The sequence below is a fragment of the Sabethes cyaneus genome, chromosome 1 (genome assembly GCF_943734655.1).
Source record: "Sabethes cyaneus chromosome 1, idSabCyanKW18_F2, whole genome shotgun sequence".
Lineage (NCBI taxonomy): Eukaryota > Metazoa > Arthropoda > Insecta > Diptera > Culicidae > Sabethes > Sabethes cyaneus.
The window spans coordinates 3,570,070-3,595,647 of NC_071353.1; the positions used below are offsets into that span (position 1 = coordinate 3,570,070).

Below are 25,578 nucleotides of genomic sequence, written 5' to 3' on the forward strand. Positions count from 1 at the left end.
CGTCAGTTTATCCGGACAACCGTGTTCGTGCATTATCTGGCATAGCTGGTCTCGATCGACTGTATCATATGCTGTTTTGAAATCAATAAAGATGTGATGCGACGCATGGGCACGTTGTACTCCAGACATTTCTGCAAGATCTGTCGGATGGTGTCCGTAGTAGCGCCGGGCCCGATAAAGCCCGTCTGATAATTCCCTACAAGAAATTGTGCTATCGGTGACACCCGCGTAACAGGATCTGGGACAGTATCTTGCAGGCGGCGCCCAGTGAGACCATTCTGGAAAAAGGCGATGAAAAGTCTTTTCTCGCTTTTCCTGACGTTTTCGAGCTCAGGCGTCTTAGGAGAAGTTTCATAAAAAAGTATTCTGCATCTAATGACATTTTTATATAATTAGACATTAAGGGGATAACCAATTTGAAAAAAATATTATTTTTATAGGAACTAGATAGCATGGTCATGAGTTCTGCAAAGTTGAAGAACTTTGAACTTCATTAAACTTTGCCGAAGATACTAAGTATCTGTATCATATGGTTTGCGAGATATAATTGACTGTCTGTCGTGACCCCCTTAAAACTTTTTGTACACAAAACCTCATCTAACAAGTTTGGTATGTTCTGATACTATCAAAATACGTAACTTTCTAGAAAGTGTAGATATCATATGTTGCTTTATTTGCTTTAAAAATTGATTTGAAGCATAAATTTTACCGTTTTTACAAGTAATTTTTTTTCGTAAATAGCCACCTACTGGCTGCTAAAGTTAGCATCGCTTGAACCGCCATAGAATATAGTATAAGGGTGCTAAAAATCTCGGCCGGGTCTGGTCAGGCATATTTACTTTTGCTTTAATCATTTTGGTTATTTCAATTTCGAATTTACATATGAGTTTACCGGATTTATTTGAAAATATAATTGCACCGAGCTTTCAGTTCAGAAAAGCACGTAAGTTTTCAAGTATGTTAACAGCAATGATTCATGATTGTATGTAATTATTTCAGTAATCTGATTTCTGAACAGAATATCGACAAACGAAGATGTTTTCAGAAGATTGTTAATGACGTCGGATCCATTGATTTCAACTTTAAGAAGACCAACAGTAAAAATATCAATGCGGTTGTTACCAGTAGCATACAAACTTTTACGAAAATCCCAGAATGAAAATAATTCTGCAGCAGATAGCGAAACAGACGTGGACGAGGTCCTGTGAAATTATTATGAACATATACGAATAATAAAACCCAGATAACTTACTATGCTTATGTAATTCATAATTAAAATAACCAAAATTCCCGACCAGACCCGGCCGAGATTTTTGGCACACTTATACTATATTCTACGGTGGTTCAAGCGATGCTAACTTTAGCTGCCAGTAGGTGCCTATTTTTTTACGGAAAAAATTCTTGTAAAAACGGTAAAATTTATGCTTCAAATCAATTTTTAAAGCAAATAAAGCAACATATGATATATATACCTTCTAGAAAGTTACGTATTTTGATAGTATCAAAATGTTTGTAGAACATGTCGAACCTGTTAGATGAGGTTTTGTGTACAAAAAGTTTAAAAAACTGATTTTAAGGGGGTCACGACAGTTAGTCAATTATATCTCGCAAACCGCATGATGCAGATACTTAGTATCTTCGACAAAGTTTTATGAAATTCAAAGTTCTACAACTTTGCCGAACACATGACAGTGCTATCTAGTTCCTTTAAAAAATTATTTTTTTCCCCTTAATATCTAATTATATGGAAATGTCATTAGATGCAGAATACTTTTTTATGAAACTTCTCTTAAGACATCTCGAAAACGTCAGTAAAAGCGAGACAGACTTTTGACCGCCTTTTTCCAGAATGGTCCTACTGTGCGGTGTTTACCAGTGTTATATCGCGAAATTCGCAGCCGATCACCCTTACTGCAGATGGAATAAAGTTCGTAGCTTGAGAATAAATTTGCAAGCTTCTAGTTGTTATATGCAGTTGTAAATTTTTTTATTGAATTCAGAATTGGATTGGATTTGGATTGGGTTTGGATTGGATTCGGATTGGATTTGGATTGGATTTGGATTGGATTTAGATTGGATTTGGATTGGATTTGGATTAGATTTGGATTGGACTTGGATTAGACTTGGATTGGACTTGGATTGGATTTGGATTGGATTTGGATTGGATTTGGATTGGATTTGGATTGGATTTGGATTGGATTTGGATTGGATTTGAATTGGATTTGAATTGGATTTGGATTGGATTTGGATTGGATTTGGATAGGATTTGGATTGGATTTGGATTGGATTTGGATTGGATTTGGATTGGATTTGGATTGGATTTGGATTGGATTTGGATTCGATTAGATTTGGATTGGATTTGGATAGGATTTGGATTGGATTTGGATTGGATTTGGATTGGATTTGGATTAGATTTGGATTGGATTTGAATTGGGTTTGGATTGGATTCGGATTGGATTTAGATTGGATTTGGATTGGATTTGGATTGGATTTGGATTGGATTTGGATTGGATTTGGATTCGATTTGGATTGGATTTAGATTGCATTTGGATTGAATTTGGATTGGATTTGGATTAAATTTGGATTAGATTTGGATTGGATTTGGATTTGGATTTGATTTGGATTGGATTTGGATTAGATTCGGATTGGATTTGGATTGGATTCGGATTGGATTTGGATTGGATTTGGATTGGATTTGGATTGGATTTGGATTGGATTTGGATTGGATTTGGATTGGATTTGGATTGGATTTGGATTGGATTTGGATTGGATTTGGATTGGATTTGGATTGGATTTGGATTGGATTTGGATTGGATTTGGATTGGATTTGGATTTGGATTTGGATTGGATTGGATTTGGATTTGGATTGGATTCCCGATCAGATGACTCTAACAAAAATATTACAGAATTGTAGCTCCAGTTGATATTTCTTTTGATAGAAGTTTTTGTTATAAGGTTTGTTAGGTTTGCAAGTTTTATAGCAAAGCTTGCGACATGCAAAACGGTTTACAAAGATTCTATCTCGTTCCAGTTACTTATAACATGATTTGTAACATTTTGGTTATAAAGCAGGGCAGAATTCTGGTATTTGTGGCATATCTTGATATAAACTAGATCAAATTATATCATAATTTGATATATTTGTGATATGCCTAGAGCGGATTTTGTTACAATTTTTGTTATTTTAATAGCTAACGAGACCAAGTTTATAACAAAACGCAAAGGAGGTCTTGCTATAAAACCTTTGTTATAATATAACAGTGGTAAAAACTTGATATTTGGAACTCATCCTATTACAAATTTGTTAGTTTTATTCGATCGCGTTTGGACTGGATTTGGATTGGATTTGGGTTGAATTTAAATTGGATTTGGATTGCATTCCGAATGAGTTTGGATTGAGAAATCTCGAAAAATATTGGGCAATTGTCAAACAGAAGTTTACGAAGACTAGAAAGGTGGACTCGGGATGTGACCAAAATGAAAAGATGGTGAAACAAAATGGCCGCTCAGGTTAACCAACTAAATGTTCAAAATATGATGACTGATATTCGAAGATAATTTTAAGATTTCATCATAACCAAACCGAAGTAATTCTTTCGCAATTTTTCCTTTAAATTTAAATGTGTTGATTGTGTAAAATCTATGAAATGGAACGACAAGAATACTTAGTACAAGTAACAATTTGGGTTTTATTACACTCTTATGATGGCATTTAAGATCAAAATTGGTTATGAAAACCACCATAAGAGTACAATAAAACTCGCCTTGTTGCTTGGGATATGAAATACCTGTGGAAATAGTAAATTAGCTATTTATTTCAATAAAATTATGGTAAAATTTCGTCTTTATTTATTTACACATTCTAAAACGACACTCAAGAAACTTGGCAAAATCTTCAAATCTGCACAGTCAATAAAATCTTTAATAGAAACTTTTTTGAACCTTTCATTATTGATTTAAAATGATTTGCTCTCTTCTTTGGGATCCAATGCACAGCTCTGATTAGAAACTAAAACGATCCTTCAGTCTATTATTTCCATAATACCATAACGAGTGCATTCGAAACGAGGACCAATCTTTCACAGGTACACTTTTGTGGTGCACGTCAAAGCTGTTGATCCTATTGCTGCTCTGTCCACAATCCCCCGGATGTAGTATGCAAATATTTTTGCTCCTCTTCTTTTTTTGCCGGACCGGAGCGTGCCTATCGTTTCTTTGAATCGCACTGCTTGCTGTTTGGAAATTTTATTTTCCAATTATACGCTTCAGCAGTCGCCGTCCAATCCGTTCTCAATTGAACCAGGTAGATACGCTTGCTAGTTGCACAGGTACATCTACATGGCCGAGTGCCAAATCCACAGTGGAAAAGCGGACACAACCGAAAAGTACAAAACCGTGCAGCATACGCCCCCCAGAGCAGGGCAGAACATAAAAAGTTGATTTTTCAATTAGTGTACCTCTGGATTCGTCGACCGTCTGGAGTGTCGGTGCGATGGGAAGGAGAGGTAGAACAGGATGCTCTGCCATTGGCATGGCAGGCAGTTGACACAGTTTGGCCGAAAATAACACTCGCTTCCAAGCCTTTCGGCAGCGGAACAGAGACACAGGCAGCGACAGAGAGTGGTTCGTTCAATGAATAATTTGATAATGGAAAAATGATCAATCGCAAACTGAGAATAATATCCCATCGGGTTCGTACCTATCTGGCTCGGTTCATTGGAAAGCAGTGCAGCAGAATTTTATGTATCTGTTTTCGAAAGCAAATTGACAGTTTGGCTATTTTTAAATTATTTTTTGCAGCTGATGGAATTCAAATTGACTAGCTTCTCAATTTAATTAGAGAAGCAAGGAAATAACGTACCTATAGCTAGGCTGCATTACTGTCTTCATGGTTGTGTCCAATTTAGTAGCGAACGAAAAACTCCAACATATTCCATCACGAACCGGAGCGCCATTCTTCGGAACGAATCTGATGCAAATTTTCCATCAATCACCGACTTTATTCCAGCAGCTTTAATCCTTTTAGCTCGGGTTCGCTATCTCGGTGCCCTTACCGCTGCGCTGGTGGTGGGGGAGTTCGGCGCACGTACAGTTACGGTCCAGTGCGGAATGTGGCACTTCTGTTTTTCCCTTACCGGAGCGCATCATGCGCCCCTGCTCCCGTGGAACATGATAAGATTCTTTTCGAGGCCATTCACAATAAAGAAGCAGGAACCATTGTCCCACATGGTGGATTCTTCTTCTGAGGCGACATTGAAACATCGTTCCCTTTTCCCTTCCCGACGGCGACGGCCGACGGAATTCAGGTAGGACTTAAGGGTCGAGAAGTGACATAGTTCACGTACGAGCTATCCACTACACACGTACACGTACAGCAGCGCCAGGACCTGACTAAGGCTGCAAAACGGAACAAATAGTGACACTCGTTTACAGTCAGTCAGGCAGCGAGATCTGCTAGACGAAGATAAATTCGCCGCTATTTAGATGTGCCTGTCGTGACGCCGGACAGCAAGAGGTATTGGGGGTATTTCAAAGGATGAACCCGAAAAAATGTGAGGTATTAGGACGAAAGCAATGGTTCGAAAACAAGATAAAATTGAATTCCATTGCCTTCAATGGGCTTCGCTGGTTCTCGGCAGCCTCGGCAGCGGCATCGAAACGTTGATTAAAATTGGATTCGTGAATTCTCAAACGCATCAAACGAAACACAGCCTCAACGGGGCGGGAAAGTCGATGGTTTCAAGCACATGTGCTCGTGACATAAATTGTCATTCTCAAATCCCTCTCAGCGTCGTCATCGTTCCGAGTGGAAGATGCGCTCCTGCGGTGAAGCGTGGGCGTCATCCGTTTAAAAGCACGGAATCATCATTTGAATGGTTGGATGGATGGTTAGCTAAACGGGATCGTGAAGAGCTTAAAATCATCGTTGGCTGTTTGTGAAGATGCTGCCGCATTAAATTGCAAAAAGAAGAAGCAAAAAAACCTCAACCATTTCCATTTCCATTGCACGATTTTCGCCTTGAAACTGAACTGAACTGCGCAGCCACTGTATATTTCCTTATTTTTCCTTCCATTTACAGAGCAAGTTCTCTGGAGCCGGTGGTCCGAAGAATGGGTGGTTCTGTATGACGACTCGACGATGGCCTGGTTTACGGTAAGTATCCGATAGATATAGTGCAGATCAAAATCTAATAGCCGAAGCTTCATCAAATCAATTATCGTGAACAGCGGTTGCTTCGAATGAGCGTGAAAAGTTTTGAACGGTTTTTCTAAACCGGTACTACTGAATGCTCTTCGACATCGGCAATATCAGTCAGTGAACAAAAACTGAGCACCTTCAGGGATGCTGAGAATCCCATTAGCCGTATTTTTTTCACGCTGCTTAGCATTTCCGACGAGTGACGGTTTAGATCGTAAATGACTGTTCAGCAAGGTGTTAAAAATGTTGTTTATTTCGACTCATTCACTGTGCGTTGAACGATAATGTTGATAGCTATTCAACCTGGAGTGGCACTATACTGTTTTTATCATACTTTTTTTTTCAAACGTTAGTTTAATAAGCACATTTCTTAAACTATGTACATAAAAAATGGTTCTGGATGTCTTCCTCCACGAAACCATTACATTCAAACTATTACTGATCATGAATATCTTATTGTTCTCATTTGGTCTTTCAACCAGTTGAAGTTAAAATTATAATAATTTTCAGTTTTTGGTCTTTTTCGGCCTTTTTGAGTCCAGCGAACATCATAAATATTGTGCTTTGCAGCTGTACCTGGATTAATCCATATTATTTTCTCTAATGCCAATGTATATGACAAAACAAAACAGCAACATTGCAGTTGTCACTCTTTCTCTTTCTCACTCACAGCATTCGCATTGTCGCACTTTTTGTGCCAGTCGCACTTTTAGACTGCGGTGTCCAGTAAGGTGCAAAATGCGGGATATAATCATCATAAATATAAGAGGCTTATGTCTGTCACCAAAACGAGGTGCGCGATATGTATTTTCGTGGTAATAATCGCCCACAATAAGCAAAGACTCAAACCAATCATAGCAGATTACATTCAAGACGAGCAAAAGTAACGTAGTTGCACTTCATAGAGTTAAATAGCGTTAGCGTTACGTAGCGTACCTCCAATTTGCTCTCAATTAGACGCGAGGCGACGCGCGGGGTTACAGCTAGTTTTATATATTGTCCTTTAAAAAAAATGTTTATCGGTCCTTGCCAGCGCTATCTTCAGCTTAAAATATTTTCTAGCAGTTAGAGGCGTTTTTCAACAATTTTAAAAATAATGTTTCAAGTGTATTGAACATTGATATAGTTGTGTTTTTACCACCCGCTAAGTTTTTGAAATTATTTTACTTGTTTTTCGTTCGTTTTATTGTTTTTGTTTTGTGCAGAGTGCTTACGAAGATTGTGTCGTTTCTCAATTGTGATTTTAATAATCGAACACAACCGAAGTGACTCTACGAGCTTTTACTACGTGATTTTGTTCGATTGTTTTGTTTACATCCTGTACGAAGCCAATGCCGGTGCTACACGGAAATAAAGCTGCACGTTGCGTGTACCTGCTGTCAGAGTCATCCTAAGGGCATCCATATCGGCGGTCGCATACCGTACACTCTAACAAGGATTGATATTTTTCGAGTCAATATGATCAACTGTTCCCCCTGTGACCGCTGTGCTGAAACACTGAAAAAAGCGGAGCATCATATTATATGTACGGGTTTTTGCTACCAAGCCTGCCACATCCGGTGAGCTGGTTTCAACGATCCGTTCTCGAAGATTCTCCACGAAAACCTCAACCTATTCTGGATGTGCGACGAGTGCGTAAAACTAATGAAGTTTGCTCGCTTGAAAAGTGTGGTTTCGGAAATGTCATGTCCACCGTCATCAAGGGCCAAATGTATGGAATCTCTGAACTGTCAGGAATAACCTGACCAAGTTGCAAAACTCGCCGACAAGGTTAATGCTGCAACCCCGATGCGGATACCTGTCCGTGATCGTCCTTCAAAACGCCACCGAGGTGACTCGGTAACTCTGAGCCGAATACACCGGCCACCGGAACGAGACCCGTCGAGAACCATGGCAAGCTTGTGGTCGGTTCCCCACCCAATTTATTTAGAATGTACTTGTCGTGTTTCCATCCCACTGTAACCGTTGACGTTGTCGAAGGACTAGTTCGAGATGGCCTACAGATTCGTGATGCCATACGAGTTGTTCCCCTAGTAAAAAAACGGTACTGGTCTCCAGTCGCTAAATTTTGTGTCCTTCAAGCTTGGCATTCAAATACAAAACTGTAGCCTTGACCCCCGACAATTGGCCACAAAGAATCGCTTTTGGGGAATTCAACGACCGACGCTCGTTTGAATCCAGCGGTATGGCTTACAGGAGAAGGAGAAGATCGACGTTGCTCTCCGGCGGCAGCAAGCTGGGTTCCGTGCTGGCCGATCATGTGTAGACCATATCACAACGCTCCGCATTATATTGGAGCAGATCAACGAATTCAAGGACTCTCTTCAGCTGGTGTTCATTGACTTCGAAAAGGCGCTCGACCGACTCAACCACGAAAACCCCTGGGCGCACTTAGGAGGAGGTAGAGGAGTTCCAGATAAGCTGGTCCATCTCATCGAGGCTCAGTACGAGGCGTTCTCGTGCAAGGTTTTGCACGACGGCGTCTTGTCCGACCCCATAAGGGTTACAGCTGGCGTGAGACAAGGCTGCATTTTATCACCGCTTCTGTTTCTCATCGTTATGGATGAGATATTAGTTGGAACAATTGACAGTAGACCAAATCGAGGATGCCTTGGAATCCTCTAACGATGGAGCAGCTAATGACCTCGACCTAGCCGGCGATATTGTCTTGCTCGCACAACGCCGAAACGATATGCAGAGCAAGTTAGATGACCGAGAGCTCCCAGGCAGCAGGTTTCACAGTCAATGTAGCGAAAACTAAGCCTATGGTAGTGAACACTGACAATTCCACCAACTTCACAGTAGCAGGACAACAAGTTGAGCAGGTAGACGCCTTTCAATATCTTGGTAGCCAGACAACGCCCGATGGTGGTACCAAGCCTGGTATAGCCACACGGATCAGGAAGGTCAGGGGTGCCTTTGCAGGTCTGCGAAACATTTGGCGCTCAACCCAGATCACTCTACGTACGAAAACCTGAATCTTCAATTCGAATGTTAAATCCGAACTGCTGTATGCCGTGGTGCGTCTCAGCGGAGACAACGCAAAAACTCCAGGTATTCGTTGCCTGGTGCCTGCGATATATCATTCGTACCTGGTGGCCTGACAACTGGATATCCAATGAGGAACTCCATCGTCGGTGTCAACAACAGCCGATAGCCACATAAATTAGTGAACGTAGGTGGAGATGGATCGGACACACCTTGAGCAAAGGAGCGAACAAGGTCTACAGAGAAGCACTCGACTAGAATCCACAAGGACAGCGTAGAAGAGGTAGACCCAGAGGCTCATGGCGACGCAGCTTCCGGGCTGTAGATGAGAACCTGTCCTGGCGACAGGTAAAAGCCATGGCGGGTAACCGTCAGCAGTGAAGATCTCTGAATTCATCCCTTTGTTCTGCCGGACCGGCGGACAAGGACACATAAGTAAGTAAGTAAATAATGCACTTTGTAATAGTTTTTTTCAGATTCTTAGTTTTAAAAGGGCAAACTTAAATGAATTTTAAAGAACACTACTGAATATGATAAATTTTTACCTCTTATTTGTGTGTTCAACAGCGTTACAACAACCCTTACAATTACATTTTCTTTTACAAAATTTTGTAGGGTTTATTTCTAATTCCCACCGTAGTAAGTAAAACCCCCCTAATGTTCATCATTTCTTGGATGAATTTAACGAACACTCCAAAAGTTCTTGTGCTGATTTGACTCACTCAAACACATTTACCTCCCCGATCCGTGCACTTTTAATTCACTAAAAAGCGATTATTAAAGCATTTCATTAAAATTACGCAACTGATTTTATTTCTTAAGTTCGTCCAACCGTTTAAAATCCGTCCATCAAAATTTTTCACCGTCCAAACTAAAAATCACAACAATGTTTACAAAATTAGCACGCATATATTTGTGTAGAACAGCATGACAAATGTTATTCTAAAAAAAAATTTTTTTGCTGGTCATGAAGTTTTCCCGGTTGCAGATTGACGACAGTGTGTTGCGTGAGTTTAATTCATTTTATGAATGACGGAAATTGAAACCATTAGTCGACATTTTTTTCTTCGTCGCACGAAAAACCGTAGGAAATTTGACTGCTAAGAAGTCTTTAATCTCAGCTCACTTTGATTGATTGCGTATGATAGTCAACAAACTAAATAATAATAGAGAATAGCTAATTTTGCATTGTGTGTCATAAAAAAACGCTGATATTTTCAATAATTTGTGCTGGATAGGACGGGAATAGGCAATTACGACGAAGCTGCAACATACCATACTGAAGAAAGAAACACTTTTTGCTGAAAACTGTTTTGTCAGTTAAAACGTATAACTTAAACAGGACATTTTCAATGAAAAATAATTTAGAAAGGTACAAACGCATTTTAATAAAACTTTGATAATTCAGTACGTATTTAATTAAACGTCCTCCCAGTTAGCTTCGAGCTACAAAGCTGGTTTAGTAAGCCAGTCATCCTCGCTGAACCTCGCTGAAAAGCACTATTGCTTGGGTTTCAAAAAATATCATTGAATCCAGGTATATCTTTTCCAACTGCCTGCTACTCGACTGCCAAGTAGCTAAACGTACAGGTAGGATTTCGGCTTCACACCACACACACAAACCGAAGTGACGAAAAACGGGCTTCACGCCTCAGTTCAACAGAGAATAGCAACATTCAAACATGTTCCAACGAAAGGTAAAACCGTCCCACGTACTCAACATCAACGAACTGCCACCGGAGTTGCTCGAGTTGATCCTGGAATACTTGCCGCTGCGTGACCGAAAGGTTGCCTCCCTCGTGTGCCGTAGGTGGAGCCATCTGGCTATGTCGGCGAAAGCTTTGAGAAGCATAATCCTGATGCTCGATTACGATCTGGAAGGCATGGCTAAGCTGCTACGGAAAAGCAAGCGAGCCTATCGAGTGCTAGAAATCCAGTGGAACCTCAAGCGATGTGACCGTGCGGATGTAGCAGCCATTTTGGCGATACTGGACAAGCTTGGACCCACCATGGAGGATTTCACTCTGTATGCCAAATGTACGCTTGAAGAGATACAGAGAATGTTGCGGAAGGTGCCGCATATCAGAACGTTTGAAACGTATTTCGCGCCTAGAACTCCCGGTGAAGGAAAATTCGATATGAAAAAATTTCCAGTGTTAAAGAATTTGCACACCTTTCGATTAATGGATTACACGCCGGATGCACCGCAGATCGATATCATTAGGATGGCACCAAACGTGCGGGATTTGTATGTCGATACGACAATAGGCGACAACATAGAACGATGGCATCAGGTGCTGCAGGGATACGCATCTCAGCTAAAGTCATTGAGAATTAGCTATAAAACAGACACTTTGCTTCCTGCCAAACATTTGTTTCTCCGGCTGGAAAAACTGGAAAAACTTCATATCGAAGATAATTCATTCTCATGGGACAAACATCTCTTGGAAGTACTTTTTGCCAGGGCTCCCATGTTGACTACACTTAAGTTGAACTTTAAAACAACGGTTCAAGTTCTCCAGTGGGCCAGTCGTGTGTTTCCTCAACTGCAGGACCTTATGTTTAACCTACCGGAAACCACAGGTACCGACACGTTCCGCTTTTTGAGTAGATTGGAAAAACTGAAGGTAAGCATGTTTGTTAATTGTGTGATGATTTAAACAAAAGTAAAAATATTCTCCCATAGAAATTGCGTATTCTGGGAAACATCAAAGCAGAGATGTTAGAGAATTTCGAACCGCTTCCCAATGTTCGGCACTTTGAACTTGCTATGGACCGTTTCCCGGATGATTCCGCACCAGTCGTTAAGCGGTTGAACTTGCTACTGCCAAAACTAGACGTCCTTAAAATAGACGGTGTTCGCTCACGGACCGGCAATGGCTTTATTCGACAGCTTTGCCTAAACTTCACCCAATTGAGGTGTTTCGAGCTAGAAGGAATAGTTGACAAAGACACTAGTGACGCTTTTCAGTGTCTGGGTAATTTAGTTTACCTCGAAGAGCTTAGTCTGCGCTTTATGCATGTCGCGATAAACGCTTTACCACGAAACACAGTCCGGCGCCTAAAGCTTGCCTATGTGAACGGGTTCGATAACAGTCCGGTGCGGTTGCAGAACATGTCGGACACTTTTCCACGGTTGCAGTATCTTGAGGTGACCGACAGTTGGCCGGTAGAAGACAATGATTTCAGGATGACGATGATGACAGAAGCTTCTCCGAATTATGTCACACATTTCGAAATCAGATGAATGGTTATTTTTTTAAGGTTTCGCCAAATAGCTCTCTGCTTTTTCATATGACGGTGGAAAACTGAGTGCCAAGGTAATTTAGTGCTAGAATCAAAAGCTTGCTGTAAATAGGATGGTTATATGAGCTGTAAAGGAATTTATAAGAAAATTAAATAAAATAATGTGAAAAATGGTTTGAAAAATACAACTTTTCTCTTCTTTATAATTTCTCTCTGATTGAGTTTTGTGTACCAACAGTTACAAAGGTACTTCTACCAACAAAACAAAATAAAGTTTGTTACAATACGATGATCAGCTTCCGAGAAAAAGATACTTAAAGTTTGAAAATTGTTTTTACAGGAGCGGACTTTTATAGTGACAAGTTTATTCAGCGATGTCCTGGATTACTTAGGTATATCATTATTTTCCATTTGTTTCAAAATTAATACCAAAATAAACGGAAGATCCTAAAGAATTAACGCGGTTCTAGAATACTTTTGTGTGATTTTTTTCCATCCACCTCTCCTAGTTAGATCACTACAAAACTAATGTCAAAATTAGTGGAAAAGTCACTAGAATCAAAGTTTGGGGACCTCCGAGAGAACAAAATTTCCCTTATGCGTCCCCTTTGCAGAAAAACACTGAAAAATGAGACTCAACATTTTACTATTATATTACTCCAACACTTCGTACATTGTCTGTACATTGTCAGAAATGCCATACATTTAACAAAAAATATCCAGTCATATTGAATTATTTTAAAAAGCAACTCAACAATCATTCAAAGAAGACCCAATGTTAATAAATTGTTTCAAAGGATTTAAATCATGCACCATATTTTAAGTTGATTACGATATCGAGTTCTATTGAGACTCCTTGCTGCCTTCACAACCCACTCTGATTAAAATTTTGTAAAGATTTTCCACCTGCTGCCAGCGCAGATTTTACCTTCAGTTGGTTGGTTAGTTTGCGTCCTGAAGATGACGATCCTGCCACTGACTGCTTCCCGTAATCTTGAATGTCTTTTCCGGCTCAGCGAACCATCCAAGAGCAGCATACCTAGACCTACCTCCCGTTGTTGGAATCCGAAGCTTCCTGCTTTGGCATCATCTACTGTGCGGTCTTAACTTCTGCTCGAATGCATCCTATATTTTACGCTTCGTTTCAACAGCAGCAGCAGTTTTTTATGCCTTTGTTTTGAGCTCGACTACCTTGTCCGTTCGTTCCAGAGATGGAGCATAAACACATCCAGACATGCAGCAATGAAAGTTGTCAATCGTTCCGGGTTTTCGACATAGTTTTGGTGTCATTCTACAGGGTTTACTACCCGTTTGGGGCAAATAAATAAACATGCTAAAGCAGTTACGGTTGTTGTATTCGACCCAGTCAAAAACGTTGTACATTTAGTTCTCATCAAGGATTTTCTTTCATCCTGATGTTGGTTACGACAGTGTGGATTGGGGGGGGGGAGGTAATCAGGACTAAACAACAATTTTTGAATATGTTTTCAGCCGAAAAAATTAGAAGAAAATGCCTTATGTCGAATTCGCTTGAAACTTTTAAGAAATAAAGAACTAACATCAGCACCTTTCCATTTAAAATTTGATTATCTGCTATTTATATAATCTATTTACACTCAAGTCTTTTTTTACACGGTTTGTTTTTTTCGATTACTCAAGGACGGTGCAACTTAGGGAGCATTTACAAACTACGTGACGAATGTCGGGCCCCTTCGAAATGTATTAAGAAATAAACGAAGGGTCTCTAAGTTTCCCTGTTCTAAATAATCGAAAAAACAAACCGTGTAAAAAAAAGTACTTGAGTGTATATAAGAGGCTTATGTCTGTACTGAAAACCAGGTCTCTGACAGGACGTCGTAAGAGGCTTATCAGTAACTAAAAACAGGTTCCTGACAGGACGCCATGCTTTCGTAGCAAAAAAGCCAAAGCCATGGGTTTATACCGTCTTTAGACATTACCCTTCTTTATCGACAGACTTCGCAGCCGGCTGTTAGAGTACAGGAAAATTACGGGGCCAGTGCAACAATCCTACTGACTCTAACTAGCAAGCACCGCCTAGCCGAGATTCGAACATACGACGACTGGCTTGTTAGACCAGCATCGTACCTCGAAGCTAGCTGGGCGGTTCGTAGCAATGGGTTGTATTCTCAGTCACCTCACTGGTCGACTGCTGGACTGCTTGAATGCTCAACTGATTACCTAGACTGCTCGACTGGACTGGTCGATTAGACTGCTTGATTCCACTGCTCGATTGGACTACTCGACTCAATTGCTTGAATGAACTGCTTGACTCAACTACTCGATTGGACTATTCGAATCGGCTGCTCGACTCAACTGTTCAACCCGATTGATCGGCTCGACTGCTCGACTTAACTACTCGACTTAACTACTCGACTGAACCGCTTGACTCGACTGTTCGACTAGACTGCTCAACTCAACTGCTCGACTAGACTACTCGATGTTTTAGTGTCCGCAGATAATGTCTGTTTTTGAGTTTTGACTAGGTTTCAATTGGTCGAACGTTTCTCAGAGATGATCGCACCGCTTTTTGCGCTATTAGTCTTGTTTGAAATGCAAAGTAACCGCATACATCACTATTGAATTGTTTTTTTATATGACGTTCAATTTAATTTACTGCAGCAGCTGGTCCCTAGTTCCGCGGGCACCCAGTGCTCGCCAGATATCGCTCGCCCTGGTCTTGCCACCTCGCTCACTGTGCCCTTCTTCGTCTTGTTCCTACCGGATTCGATGCGAAAACCATTTTTGCAGGATAATCGTCCGGCATTCTAGCAACATGTCCTGCCAAACGAATCCGTCCAGCTTTAACCACTTTCTGAATACTGCGTTCGCCACAGAGACGCGTAAGCTCGTGGTTCATTCTTCGCCTCCATACACCGTTCTCTTGCATCCGGCCAAAGATGGTTCTTAGCGTGCGCCGTTCAAATACTCCGAGTGCTCCCAGGTCCTCTTCCGGCAGTGTCCACGTTTCATGCCCGTAGAGGACAACCGGTCTAATTAGCGTTTTGTACAGTGTGCACTTTGTACGGGGGCTCAGATTGTTCGACCGCAAGTGTTTGTAGAGTCCGTAGTAGGCCCAACTTCCACTGATAATACATCTTTTAATCTCACGGCTGGTATTGTTGTCCTTTGTTGCCAGTGAGCCAACGTATACAAACTCGTCGACTACCTCTAACTCATCCTCGTCGATTACCACGGTACTGTCCAAGCGGGTCCTGTCGCGCTCGGTTCCACCCGCCAGCATATACTTCGTTTTAGACGTATTTATCTTCAATCAAATCTTCTCTGCTTCGCGTTTTAGTCTGGTGTAATGATCTTCCACCGCCTCAAATGTTTTGCCGACAGCGTCCACGTCGTCAGCGAAGCAGATAAATGACTGGATTTATTGAAAATCGTGCCTCGCATTTCGATCGCCGCTCGTCTTATAACACCTTCAAGCGCAATGTAGAATAGCAGGCAGGAACGACCATCTTCCTGTTGAAGTCCCCTGCGAGATTCGAATGGGTCCGACAATCCACCCGAGATTCTCACACAGCACTGGATCCTATCCATCGTAGCCATGATGAGTCTAGTAAGCTTACCCGGAAAGCCGTTTTGGTCCAAAATTTTCCATAGCTCTTGTCGGTTTACGCTATCATATGCGGCTTTGAAATCAATGAACACGTGGTGCGAGGGACTCGGAATTCTGGAGGATCTGCCGCAGGGTGAAGATTTGGTCTATTGTAGACCGACCGTCCATGAAGCCGGCCTGGTAACTTCCCACAAATCTATTGGCTATTGGCGATAGTCGATGAAAGAGGACTTGGGACAGCACTTTGTAGGTGGCATTCAGACCTTTCTTGTAGATAGGGCAGATAACCCCGTCTTTCCACTCCTCCGATAGTCGTTCCGTATCCCAAATCTTGACAATCAGTTGATGCAGACAGCCGGCCAACTTGTCCGGGCCCATTTTAATAAGTTCCGCTCCAATGCCATCCTTTCCCGCTGGCTTGTTGTTCTTCAGCCGCTGGATGGCTTCTTTAACTTCCCTTACCGATGGGGGTGGCACATCTTCGTCGCTTGCTGCACCAATGTGGTCACTTCCTCCGCTATCATGGTCATTCAGGTGTTCATTGTTGTGCTGTTTCCACATTTCGATCAACGCACGGTCGTCCGTCAAAATACCTCCGTCTTTATCTCTGCACATTTCGGCCCGCGGCACAAAGCCTTTGCTAGTGATTCGTTGAATCTCTGATAGAACTTACATGTGTCGTGAAAGCGGTACAGCTGCTCGAGTTCTTCGTACTCCTTCTCCTGGTGGCGCATCTACTCCTAGAAGAGTCGGGTTTGCTGTTTCCGCTTCTATTTGTATCGCTCCACATTCTGACGGGTGGCTCTACGCAGCACTTGTACCCGCGCTGCGTTCTTCTCAGCCAATACCTGCTGACATTCTTCGTCAAACCATTCGCTGCGTCGATTCTGCGCCACACGGCCTACGACGTTCTCCGCTATGCTGTTAACGACAAGGTCGTCAGAGTACATTTATGGCAGTCAGTATGACACCGAATATCACCCTTCCCTTCCTTTCTTCAGTGTACCAACATGCTCCCATAGACTCGAGAAACCATCACAAAAAATAAAATTAGTTCAACTAATCTGCTAGCCGTAATAAGATCTTGCAACTCAAAGCACTAAACATTGCATTCTATAAGTTCTATTACTTTTTGTGGCATAAATTACACTAAATATTGATATTTCTGCCCAATTAAAATTCATCACTATATTTTCACTTTTTCGCCGTCCATTTTTCATTTTTTTTTTCGGCCGTTCAATTTGTCACATCACTCGCGAAACTCAACTTGAGGCACAAAAAACTTTAATTTACCACCCGAACAGTTAGGTATTTAGTAAGATATTATAATGATTTTGCCGAAACTGTTCACTTGAATTGATAGGAAAAACTTCACTTCGTTTCGATTACAATTCCGAATCCGCGACCGTCGTTGTTGTACGTTGCCAAGGGAACGGACGTTCATATGGAGTGATACCAACGTAAACATTTGAGCATGAAGTTAACCAATTATTTTCGCTATTAAATTCGAATCGTCCAATCACCGGTTTGAATTTCTGACCAACCTGTGCATTGCAATCCCTGATGATGATTTTGACATCATGTCTTGAGCAGCGGTCGTATCTCGTATTTGCGCTCCGACTGCGCGTAAAATTCGTCTTGGTCATCATCGGTACTACAGGCCCTTGATTCTTGATCTGCACATTCGGGGGTTGATCGGCCACCACCCGATCACCCGCTTCTGCATCTCGCCCATCACTATAAAAGCTGTGACCAGCTCGTGTGTATTACCGCAGCTCTGGTAGATGGTATGTCCATCTCTATACGTACGTACCATCGATCCATTCCAGCATACCTCCTGCAGCGCTACGATGTCGAACTTGCGGCTCTTCACTTGTTTAGAAAGCACGTGGGTACTTCCGAGGAAATTAAGAAACCGGCAGTGCCATGTTCCTAATTTCCAGTCGTTAGTCCGTTTTTGTAGCTCGAAGGGGCCCTCCTCCCCTGTCAGCATACGACTTTGGCTTCGACCGGGGTTGGTTATCCGATCTCCACCAAGATTGCTCGTATCCCGGCTGGTAAAACAAGGAGGTAGGGGTAGGAGTTGCTGGGTAAGAGGCTGTAGACCAAGATAATTTAGCTGGTTTCAATTATTTTAGTACCAATCATTGGTTTTGAGCATTTCTTCATGCTCAAAATAAAAGTTATATTCACAAAAATCTATACAGTGTGTTCTGATAGATAGAAAAACGGAAATGAAAACAAGTTCATGAACATTATTATTGTTTTGAGCATAAAAACTGCTTTTTAAATCTCTAAAATCATTGACTAGTGCTTAAACTTTAAGTATCTGTCAATAAAACTGATACGAAGCAACCACCACAGCGTTATTAGGTTCCGAAGATGTGTCGATTTCTATCTCAACTAACAAGTAGAATGGTATAACAAAGGCTCTCTTCACCACTAGGTGAATTAAATTGGGTTTTTATCCTATCCATCCAAACTCTGTACATAATTTTTCGGAGTGTCGCGATACGACAAGCGTGGACAATTTCCGGCGCAAAATGAAATACAAAATTTCATATCGCAAACATCCGTCTACTCTCGCTCTGGAAACGCTTCATTTCTTGAATCATAAACAAACAGCCATTCAACAGTTAATCAACCATTTGTTCCATCTACCGCGAGCCTTTTTCCTCCTAGCCTGGCGTACCGTGCAGGCACGTAATTCCGATCAGCTCGTATTTTCGTATCATTCAACCACAACAGTCAATTTTAATCATTTTTCTAGCATGCCCATGAATCAATCTTTCGAAAAATTGATTACTTTGGTACTGACCGAAGTTATGTGCATTCACGGTATTCGAGAGCGGAATTCGTTTTGGACAAACAGTAAATTGGCTATATCCGTTCGAGCGGAAACTTTACTGGTAGCCTTTCCTCAATTTTTGGCTCGAAATTTGCTGCATGGTTGAAAGCGAGTGCGAACCGAGGAGCTACCCTCATCAAGGGTGGAAACAATAAATTAATTATCTGGGTGTATGGAAGGGAGTCTGTAATACCACTATGGATGACCGACAATTAACCCTTCGTTGGAAATTGGGATTTTATTTTGAATTCCCTTCTGGTAGGTTGTTTTTTGGGATTAAGTATCTTTATTATTTTTTAAAAACCGCCCTATTATTGCTGTCTAACCATTACAGTCAGTCCGGTTTTCTTGCAGCCGTCTGCCGATTAATACTTCATTGCTATTATTCTCAGTGGTTTCGCATGGTAATGTATTTCATTTCTGCCTGTATTAAATGAGTTTTACCTGCCACGGATGTCAGCATTTGTCGTTGGTTATTCTCGTAAATTCAAACCGCGCCTTATCACACAGAATAAACTTTTCCGACAAACGCTAGATTTGGAAGGAAATAAATCCTGCAAGTGCCAACCAAACTTCACTGCGAAAAGTTTATCGACAAAGTGTTGCTTTGTCCCAACGAAGCCATTTGCTTGAATTGTCATAAAAAAAGAACAAACAACTGCTCCGCCTGGAATTCGGTTAAGTGGCAGTCCACCTGCAAACTGCGGTGCCATAGGGTGAAGCTTCAATTTTCCTAATCCGTTCAGCCGAAGCAAGAAATGAATATTCAACTGGAGTAAGGCTCAAGCAACTATGACAAACTTTTGCCATCAACCCTACGCCGGTTCGCTGTCTCACGTCGGAAAATTGCGTGAAGAAAACTGAACGCTAATCAAGATAAATTAGTGAATTTATGTCCTGTCGCGTGGCAGTTTTTCGGCCACTTATTTCTCTCGGCTGGGCGGCGTTTATTTCGTGCGGTTTGATTAGGCTTTCCCCCTGACAGTATATCTCGTGAATTTGTGACCAACGAACGGATGAACGTTGCGAAGGATCATTATTTCCCGCAGAGCTTACCCGCTGGATACCTCTGCAGAAAAAAGGTTCTTCAAGGTTGCACAAAAAAAGACAAAATCGGCTTTCTCTTACGCTCATTTCGCTCACCTCACAGGCAAGCGAAAGCCTGCAGTAAAGAAAATGTTCTTCAAAGTAATGATAATTTTACCCTCGTAGTTCTGCTTTCACTTATCTTTGAAGTCATTTATTTATAAACGCGGATCTAGTGTTTCAAGAGTGTTCACTAATAAGTCTGGAGTTCCTCACGGTAGCAACATGGGACCATTGTTTTTTTGTTCTTTGTCGCTTTACTGCTGGGTATTGGTAGTTCTTTTTCACAATCCACGAAGGAGACGGTAGAATGAAATAATGAAACAAAGGTGTTAATAGTATCCAAACAGAACTGGACAAGGACTGTCGATCCACCAGTACAATTTTGAGTTGTGAAATAAAATGAAAATCCATTCTGATTTATATATTATAATCAAATCAATCAAAATATGCAACTTTTAGCGAAGTTTTATAAAAGGAAAATGCAAATAAAACTAAAATATCAAATCTAAAACAAACACGTGTAGGAAAAAAAATCATATGAAGGGAAGTCGAAAAAACAAGCAGTTTACCGCTGTAAAATGATACTCCGATAACGGAGATAATTCCAAATTCTACATTTGCTGTGACAGCCAACGAGTGTACTTAGCCCGACCCAAACAATCAACTCTCATCTCGATCTCATCCCTTCGTAAGACAAAGCCACCACGAGTGCGGCCTAATGTCGCTTCAACTCCCGCTCATGTCATGCCCCCATGCAAGCAATTTGTCACTTTCGCATAGCGACAACGACAAACCGGCACAAAGGGAACACACTCACCCCTGGCGCTAGAGCAGAACTGTATGTGACCTTAGCATTTTCCCCTCGCGCACTGCTGGAAGAATATGCTTCAGTAATTATCTTCATTTTGATTTCTGGATAGTCAAGTACATAAAATCTCTTGAATTCAGCTCTTTCTCACAGAACCATGTTCGGCTATTTGCTAGTCAGTGGATACTGCAGCACAATCTCACTTCCGGTGTGGCGCACTTTCAACCTTCTAACCGACATTAATCCATAAGAGCACCGTTGGGTCTCAGTCGAGCTCGGTAGCTAAACGAAAGAAGAGAACGCAAATTTATGGCTTCAATATTGCAGGGTAGTACATCTTTTTAATGTTTCATAACTCCCCCGACCAGCACGAATTTCCACCTCCGACCAGGCTTCGTTCACCCGGCGCTAGATCCTTTCCACCCTGATCCTTTCGATGTTTGCCGGGTTGAGCTGAAGCTGAAAGAAACCGTGTTGGGTTCGAAATACCTTGGTACCGACAAACAAGTATTAACCATATTGCGCTGCAATTTGCTACGCGAGCTCAGTCGCGGTTTGACTGTTGTTTGCTGCAATCTTATTTCTGTGATTTTTCAACCGAGATCCGAGTTCTTCGGTAGGTGAGATTTGGATGAATTTTAATTCCCTGCGGTTGGAAAGATTCAGCGCCATCATCGACGGTGATGAATTTCACAGAACTGCTTATTAAATAACAGTGTTATTATAACACGTCGGTCTTATACAGTCTTTATTTATTTAGTCGACATCAACAGAATAAACGAATTTAACTTACAGTCTTATACAGTGTCTTAGAACGGAATGCCACATTTCACGTTAGATCAAATTACACTCAAATTGAACTTTCTATTTTGTAGTGTCACTAAGGGATTTCCGAACATTTTACGTGGTATTATTCACTCAAACGAACAACTCAATCATATACAAGTAAATAAAACAAGTAAAAACACACCCGGAGGTGGTTAATCTCGAGACTTGCCGTGCGACCGTCGGCAACGCATTACTTTGTTTCTGTCGCACTGACCGAGTAGATAAATGTCTATCTTTTCGGCGGCAGAAACAAAGAGCAGTCATACAAAAATATCGGCGCATTGGAAGTCTGTGGTGCATATACGGGGAATGATAAAATTATTAGACAACCTACTATAACGGGCGACAGTAGTTTAGTTAGTAAAACATTCGGATACCAATTGAAAGAGCGATCTACATCGAAATTTTCCAGTTCATCCACTTAATGATTCTTCGCATCAGACACTTCCTCCCTTTCCAAATCAAAATCTGACCCTCGATCGATTATTATATCGATGTAGAATGGATACAGCGATAAAATCGATTTTTTTTTTCTTACTACTTCAACAGGAACCAGGACGTTCGTCACCGGCAGGGAAAATTCTGGTCAAGGAAGCACCGGAGATGCTTGCCATTGCCCACTGGACCGGACAGATCCCGCGCCGACCACCGCTGCCGGACGGCGTCAGCGTCTCGCAGCTCATCGCCCTCGGTTCACGGCGGAAACGGTCCAAGGTGTACTGGATGATCGCCAAAAGCGAGGATGAAGTCAGGTGGGTAAATACCAGCAGATCATTTCAGCTTCTTACTATGACTTAACACTGAACATGAAAAAATCCTTAGCAATTTAAATTTAGTATTAGTGCTAATAAATAGATCTTCCATTGATGTGGAAAATGGAATTAAAAACCAAAATGCGGCTGTCAGTACACAACAAAACCATCAAATTGAATCCAAATTAATGAAACCCTAAATGTGTCCTCCGGTTCTGTTTCAGTGCAGCAGCTTAGTAATTCTATTGTACGTGTGCTAGTCGTACGTTCAAGCAATTTCTCCACCATGCCGTTAGAATCCCTCATGCATTATTTGAATCGCAAGTATGTCGATAGAGCTCTGCAAAACTGTGAATTCACCATCTGCCTGAGATGGCAAAGTGCATCTCGAAAATCGTGTATCTGCATAAAGTGAAAATCTAATTTAACAGTCATCTCTTGATCGGTTCCTATCTCTCTCATACTGCGTGTCATGACTTTTTAGGTCCAGGAATATCATTCCGAAAAAAAATCAGCACAAGCCATAAACTAGACAGATAAATTTAACTATATCGAAAAAAAACTGTGAAAAATTCTAGTTATGAAACAAAAAAACAAACATTAATTTTAATAACTCCTCAAAATTGGAAAGTAAATTATTCAAAATCAATAACAGAACAGAATCAAAATACCACAGGGTGGTGGTCAAAATCGTTCGCTACCCTACAGATAAGATTGACGACCAATCGGGCCCATGAGAAGTCATCATGCTGTCACAATCACAAACTCGCAGCAAAACGTGTGCCCGGTAGTGCATCGGAATTAGTTTCCGAATCCCCAACCAACCGTTCCGCATGCGTTTATTTTGCGAAAGAGTGAAATAAACTTCTCTTTGGCGGTAAAAATAGATGTTTTCTGATATGGTAATGGAGCACTTAGTCCGGCAGGGAGGGTTGTTTTTTGCTTCGGTTTCTTCGATCTATGGCTCGTTTCTGGTCCTGCCAAGCAGAAGCGGATGTCTGTCATTGCTGAAGATTCCCACTGCAACGCTGGTGGTGTGTTGTTTATCGACTCGACAGACGTACATTTGGACACTATTTGATTCGAAGCGTGTTGCCCTTAATGCTTTGATGCGGAAATTCCACAGTTCGAGAAAGCTTTCAAAATGAAAAATGGACTGCAGTTTGCTGCAACAAAACGAATGAAAACCCGAAAACTGAGTTGAATAAACGGAAATCCATTGCGATCTGTTATTTCAATCGTATAGTCGAGGGTTGTTTGTTAGTATGATTGCCTTCAAAGGTCTTTCAAAGTTCCTAAAATAAGTTTAAACTTCAAGTTTTTGCATGAAAAAAATTAATGAAAATGTGTTAAAAAAAGAGGCTAAAAATCATTAAACAACGATTTTTCTACGATTACAACCGTTTAATACTCAAAAAGCCCGACGAGAGCTATCAGGCCGACGCAGAGAGACGTAGTCCTACGGCAGTCCTACAAAAAAAATTTCATGCTCATACTGACAACATAATGTATGCAAAAACTGATTGATGTTTAAGCATATTTTTGGAAGTGAAATACTTTGAGTTGCCAAAAACGATTAGTTTTGTTGCAAAAATCGTTCTGTACCAAAATCGAGATCCCACTGTATTGAAGACAATCCTCGTTTGATTAAAAAACCCATAGTATTTTCTTTTTAATTATTATTACCTATGTATTTGTAGGTAACCGAGTTCATTTATGGATGGATCAAAATGTATGGAATAAAAATTTGCAATTTAATTATTGTTAACACAATTACAATTAATTTAAAAGTTTGGTCCATTATATCTAAAACCACAATCTGACACAGTAAAACTAATCAAGCACTTCCCGAAAAATACAGCTCCAATTTGGATAAGAATTTCTTATTTTTCCTTGTCAAATATGCAGAAATATAGCGCCTCCGTCGCTTGGACGTTCATTTAGAAAATAAATTCATTCAAAAATCACTCACGGTTCATGCCAATCGATGGTCAATCATTGTTACGTTCCGAGTTCATGCTCGCACACTGAATGTGTTGCGTTCAGTGTGCGAGCTTGCCGAGTAACGGTATTTTTCGCAATTTACATGATCATCCGCCGAAGGCCAGCCAGTAGCGTGTATGTAAAAAAGTCTCACCATGTCAATTTTTGGCACACAATTTACAACCGAAGTTTGCATAACGAATTTTTCAAGAAATCAACGCAAGAACAAAAAAATTAACACTTGTTATAAATAAAACTTACCTAAATTTCCCGATCCAGCTCGATTCATTCGCGATCAAGCTCCATGTTTCTCGCAAGCGAAGTTACGAATTGTAACTATCGTTGCATTGGACAGGAACAGGAACGCAGGCAGCGAAATTTTGACGCCACTTTCTTTTTATCACCTACCAAAACTAATATCTTGATCGTGTAGTTGAGATAGCAACCGGATCGGAAACACCACTTTCCATAACTTAACACACTTTAAATCATTTTCCCAATATTTCAGATTGAAATGCTAGTTCTATAATTCACTTTCAATTAACATACAACACTACACAGCCAGAGGCAACACGGTCGACGCGATACACGAGCAAAAATAAACAGTAAACCCGCCGCGCCATTCCCGTTGGACACCGTTTATTCAATTCGAACCGAACCCGAAGACAAGTCAAAGTCAACTGATAGGAAACCGTTGGTTTGCAAAAAGTGTTTTTGCATGTATTCGGCTAAGCAAACTAGCAATGTTCATTACAAGTTTTCGCGTTCGGCTCACGTCCGCTGCGCTGATCGTGACGCCGAATAACGGTACTTTGCGCTTTCTTTTGACTTCTAGGTACAGTCAGTCTAAAAAGTATTCGGACAGCATCGAATAAATTTTTTTCCCCAATTAGGTCATTGCAAATTATTTTTAAAGTAAAGTAAAATTTTATAGTTTGAAAGCGGCTTAAAAAATCGGGAAAAAATTGTTGGATACAAATCAAAACTTTTTGTATAAAATTAATCGTTGGTGGGCTCTACAGCCTAAAGAGTTCGAAAAATGTGTGTACGCGGAGTGCTTCTGCTTCTGTCCCGAAACAGAAGTAGAAATTCAATCAATGGAGTTTCCGAAAATCAGTAAAAAAAATTTCTTTCGGTTTTGTCTTTCTTTTCGTAAGTTTTTACATGGAAAATAAAAACGTTAGATAAGATTTGTTTTTCACGTTTCAACTTTAAGTGAAAATGCATAAAACGCGTATTTTTTGCTCG

The 25,578-nt window shown here is 41.0% G+C and overlaps 1 protein-coding gene across 1 annotated transcript in view; it reads left to right on the forward strand.

Moving 5' to 3' along the window:
* Positions 1-25,578, forward strand: part of LOC128732558 (uncharacterized) — a 90,141-nt gene that overhangs the window by 50,438 nt on the left and 14,125 nt on the right. Inside the window, exons 5-6 of the mRNA XM_053825832.1 lie at positions 6,081-6,154; positions 22,145-22,347. Coding sequence (XP_053681807.1) covers positions 6,081-6,154; positions 22,145-22,347 — 277 coding nt within the window. The remainder of the gene's footprint in view (positions 1-6,080; positions 6,155-22,144; positions 22,348-25,578) is intronic.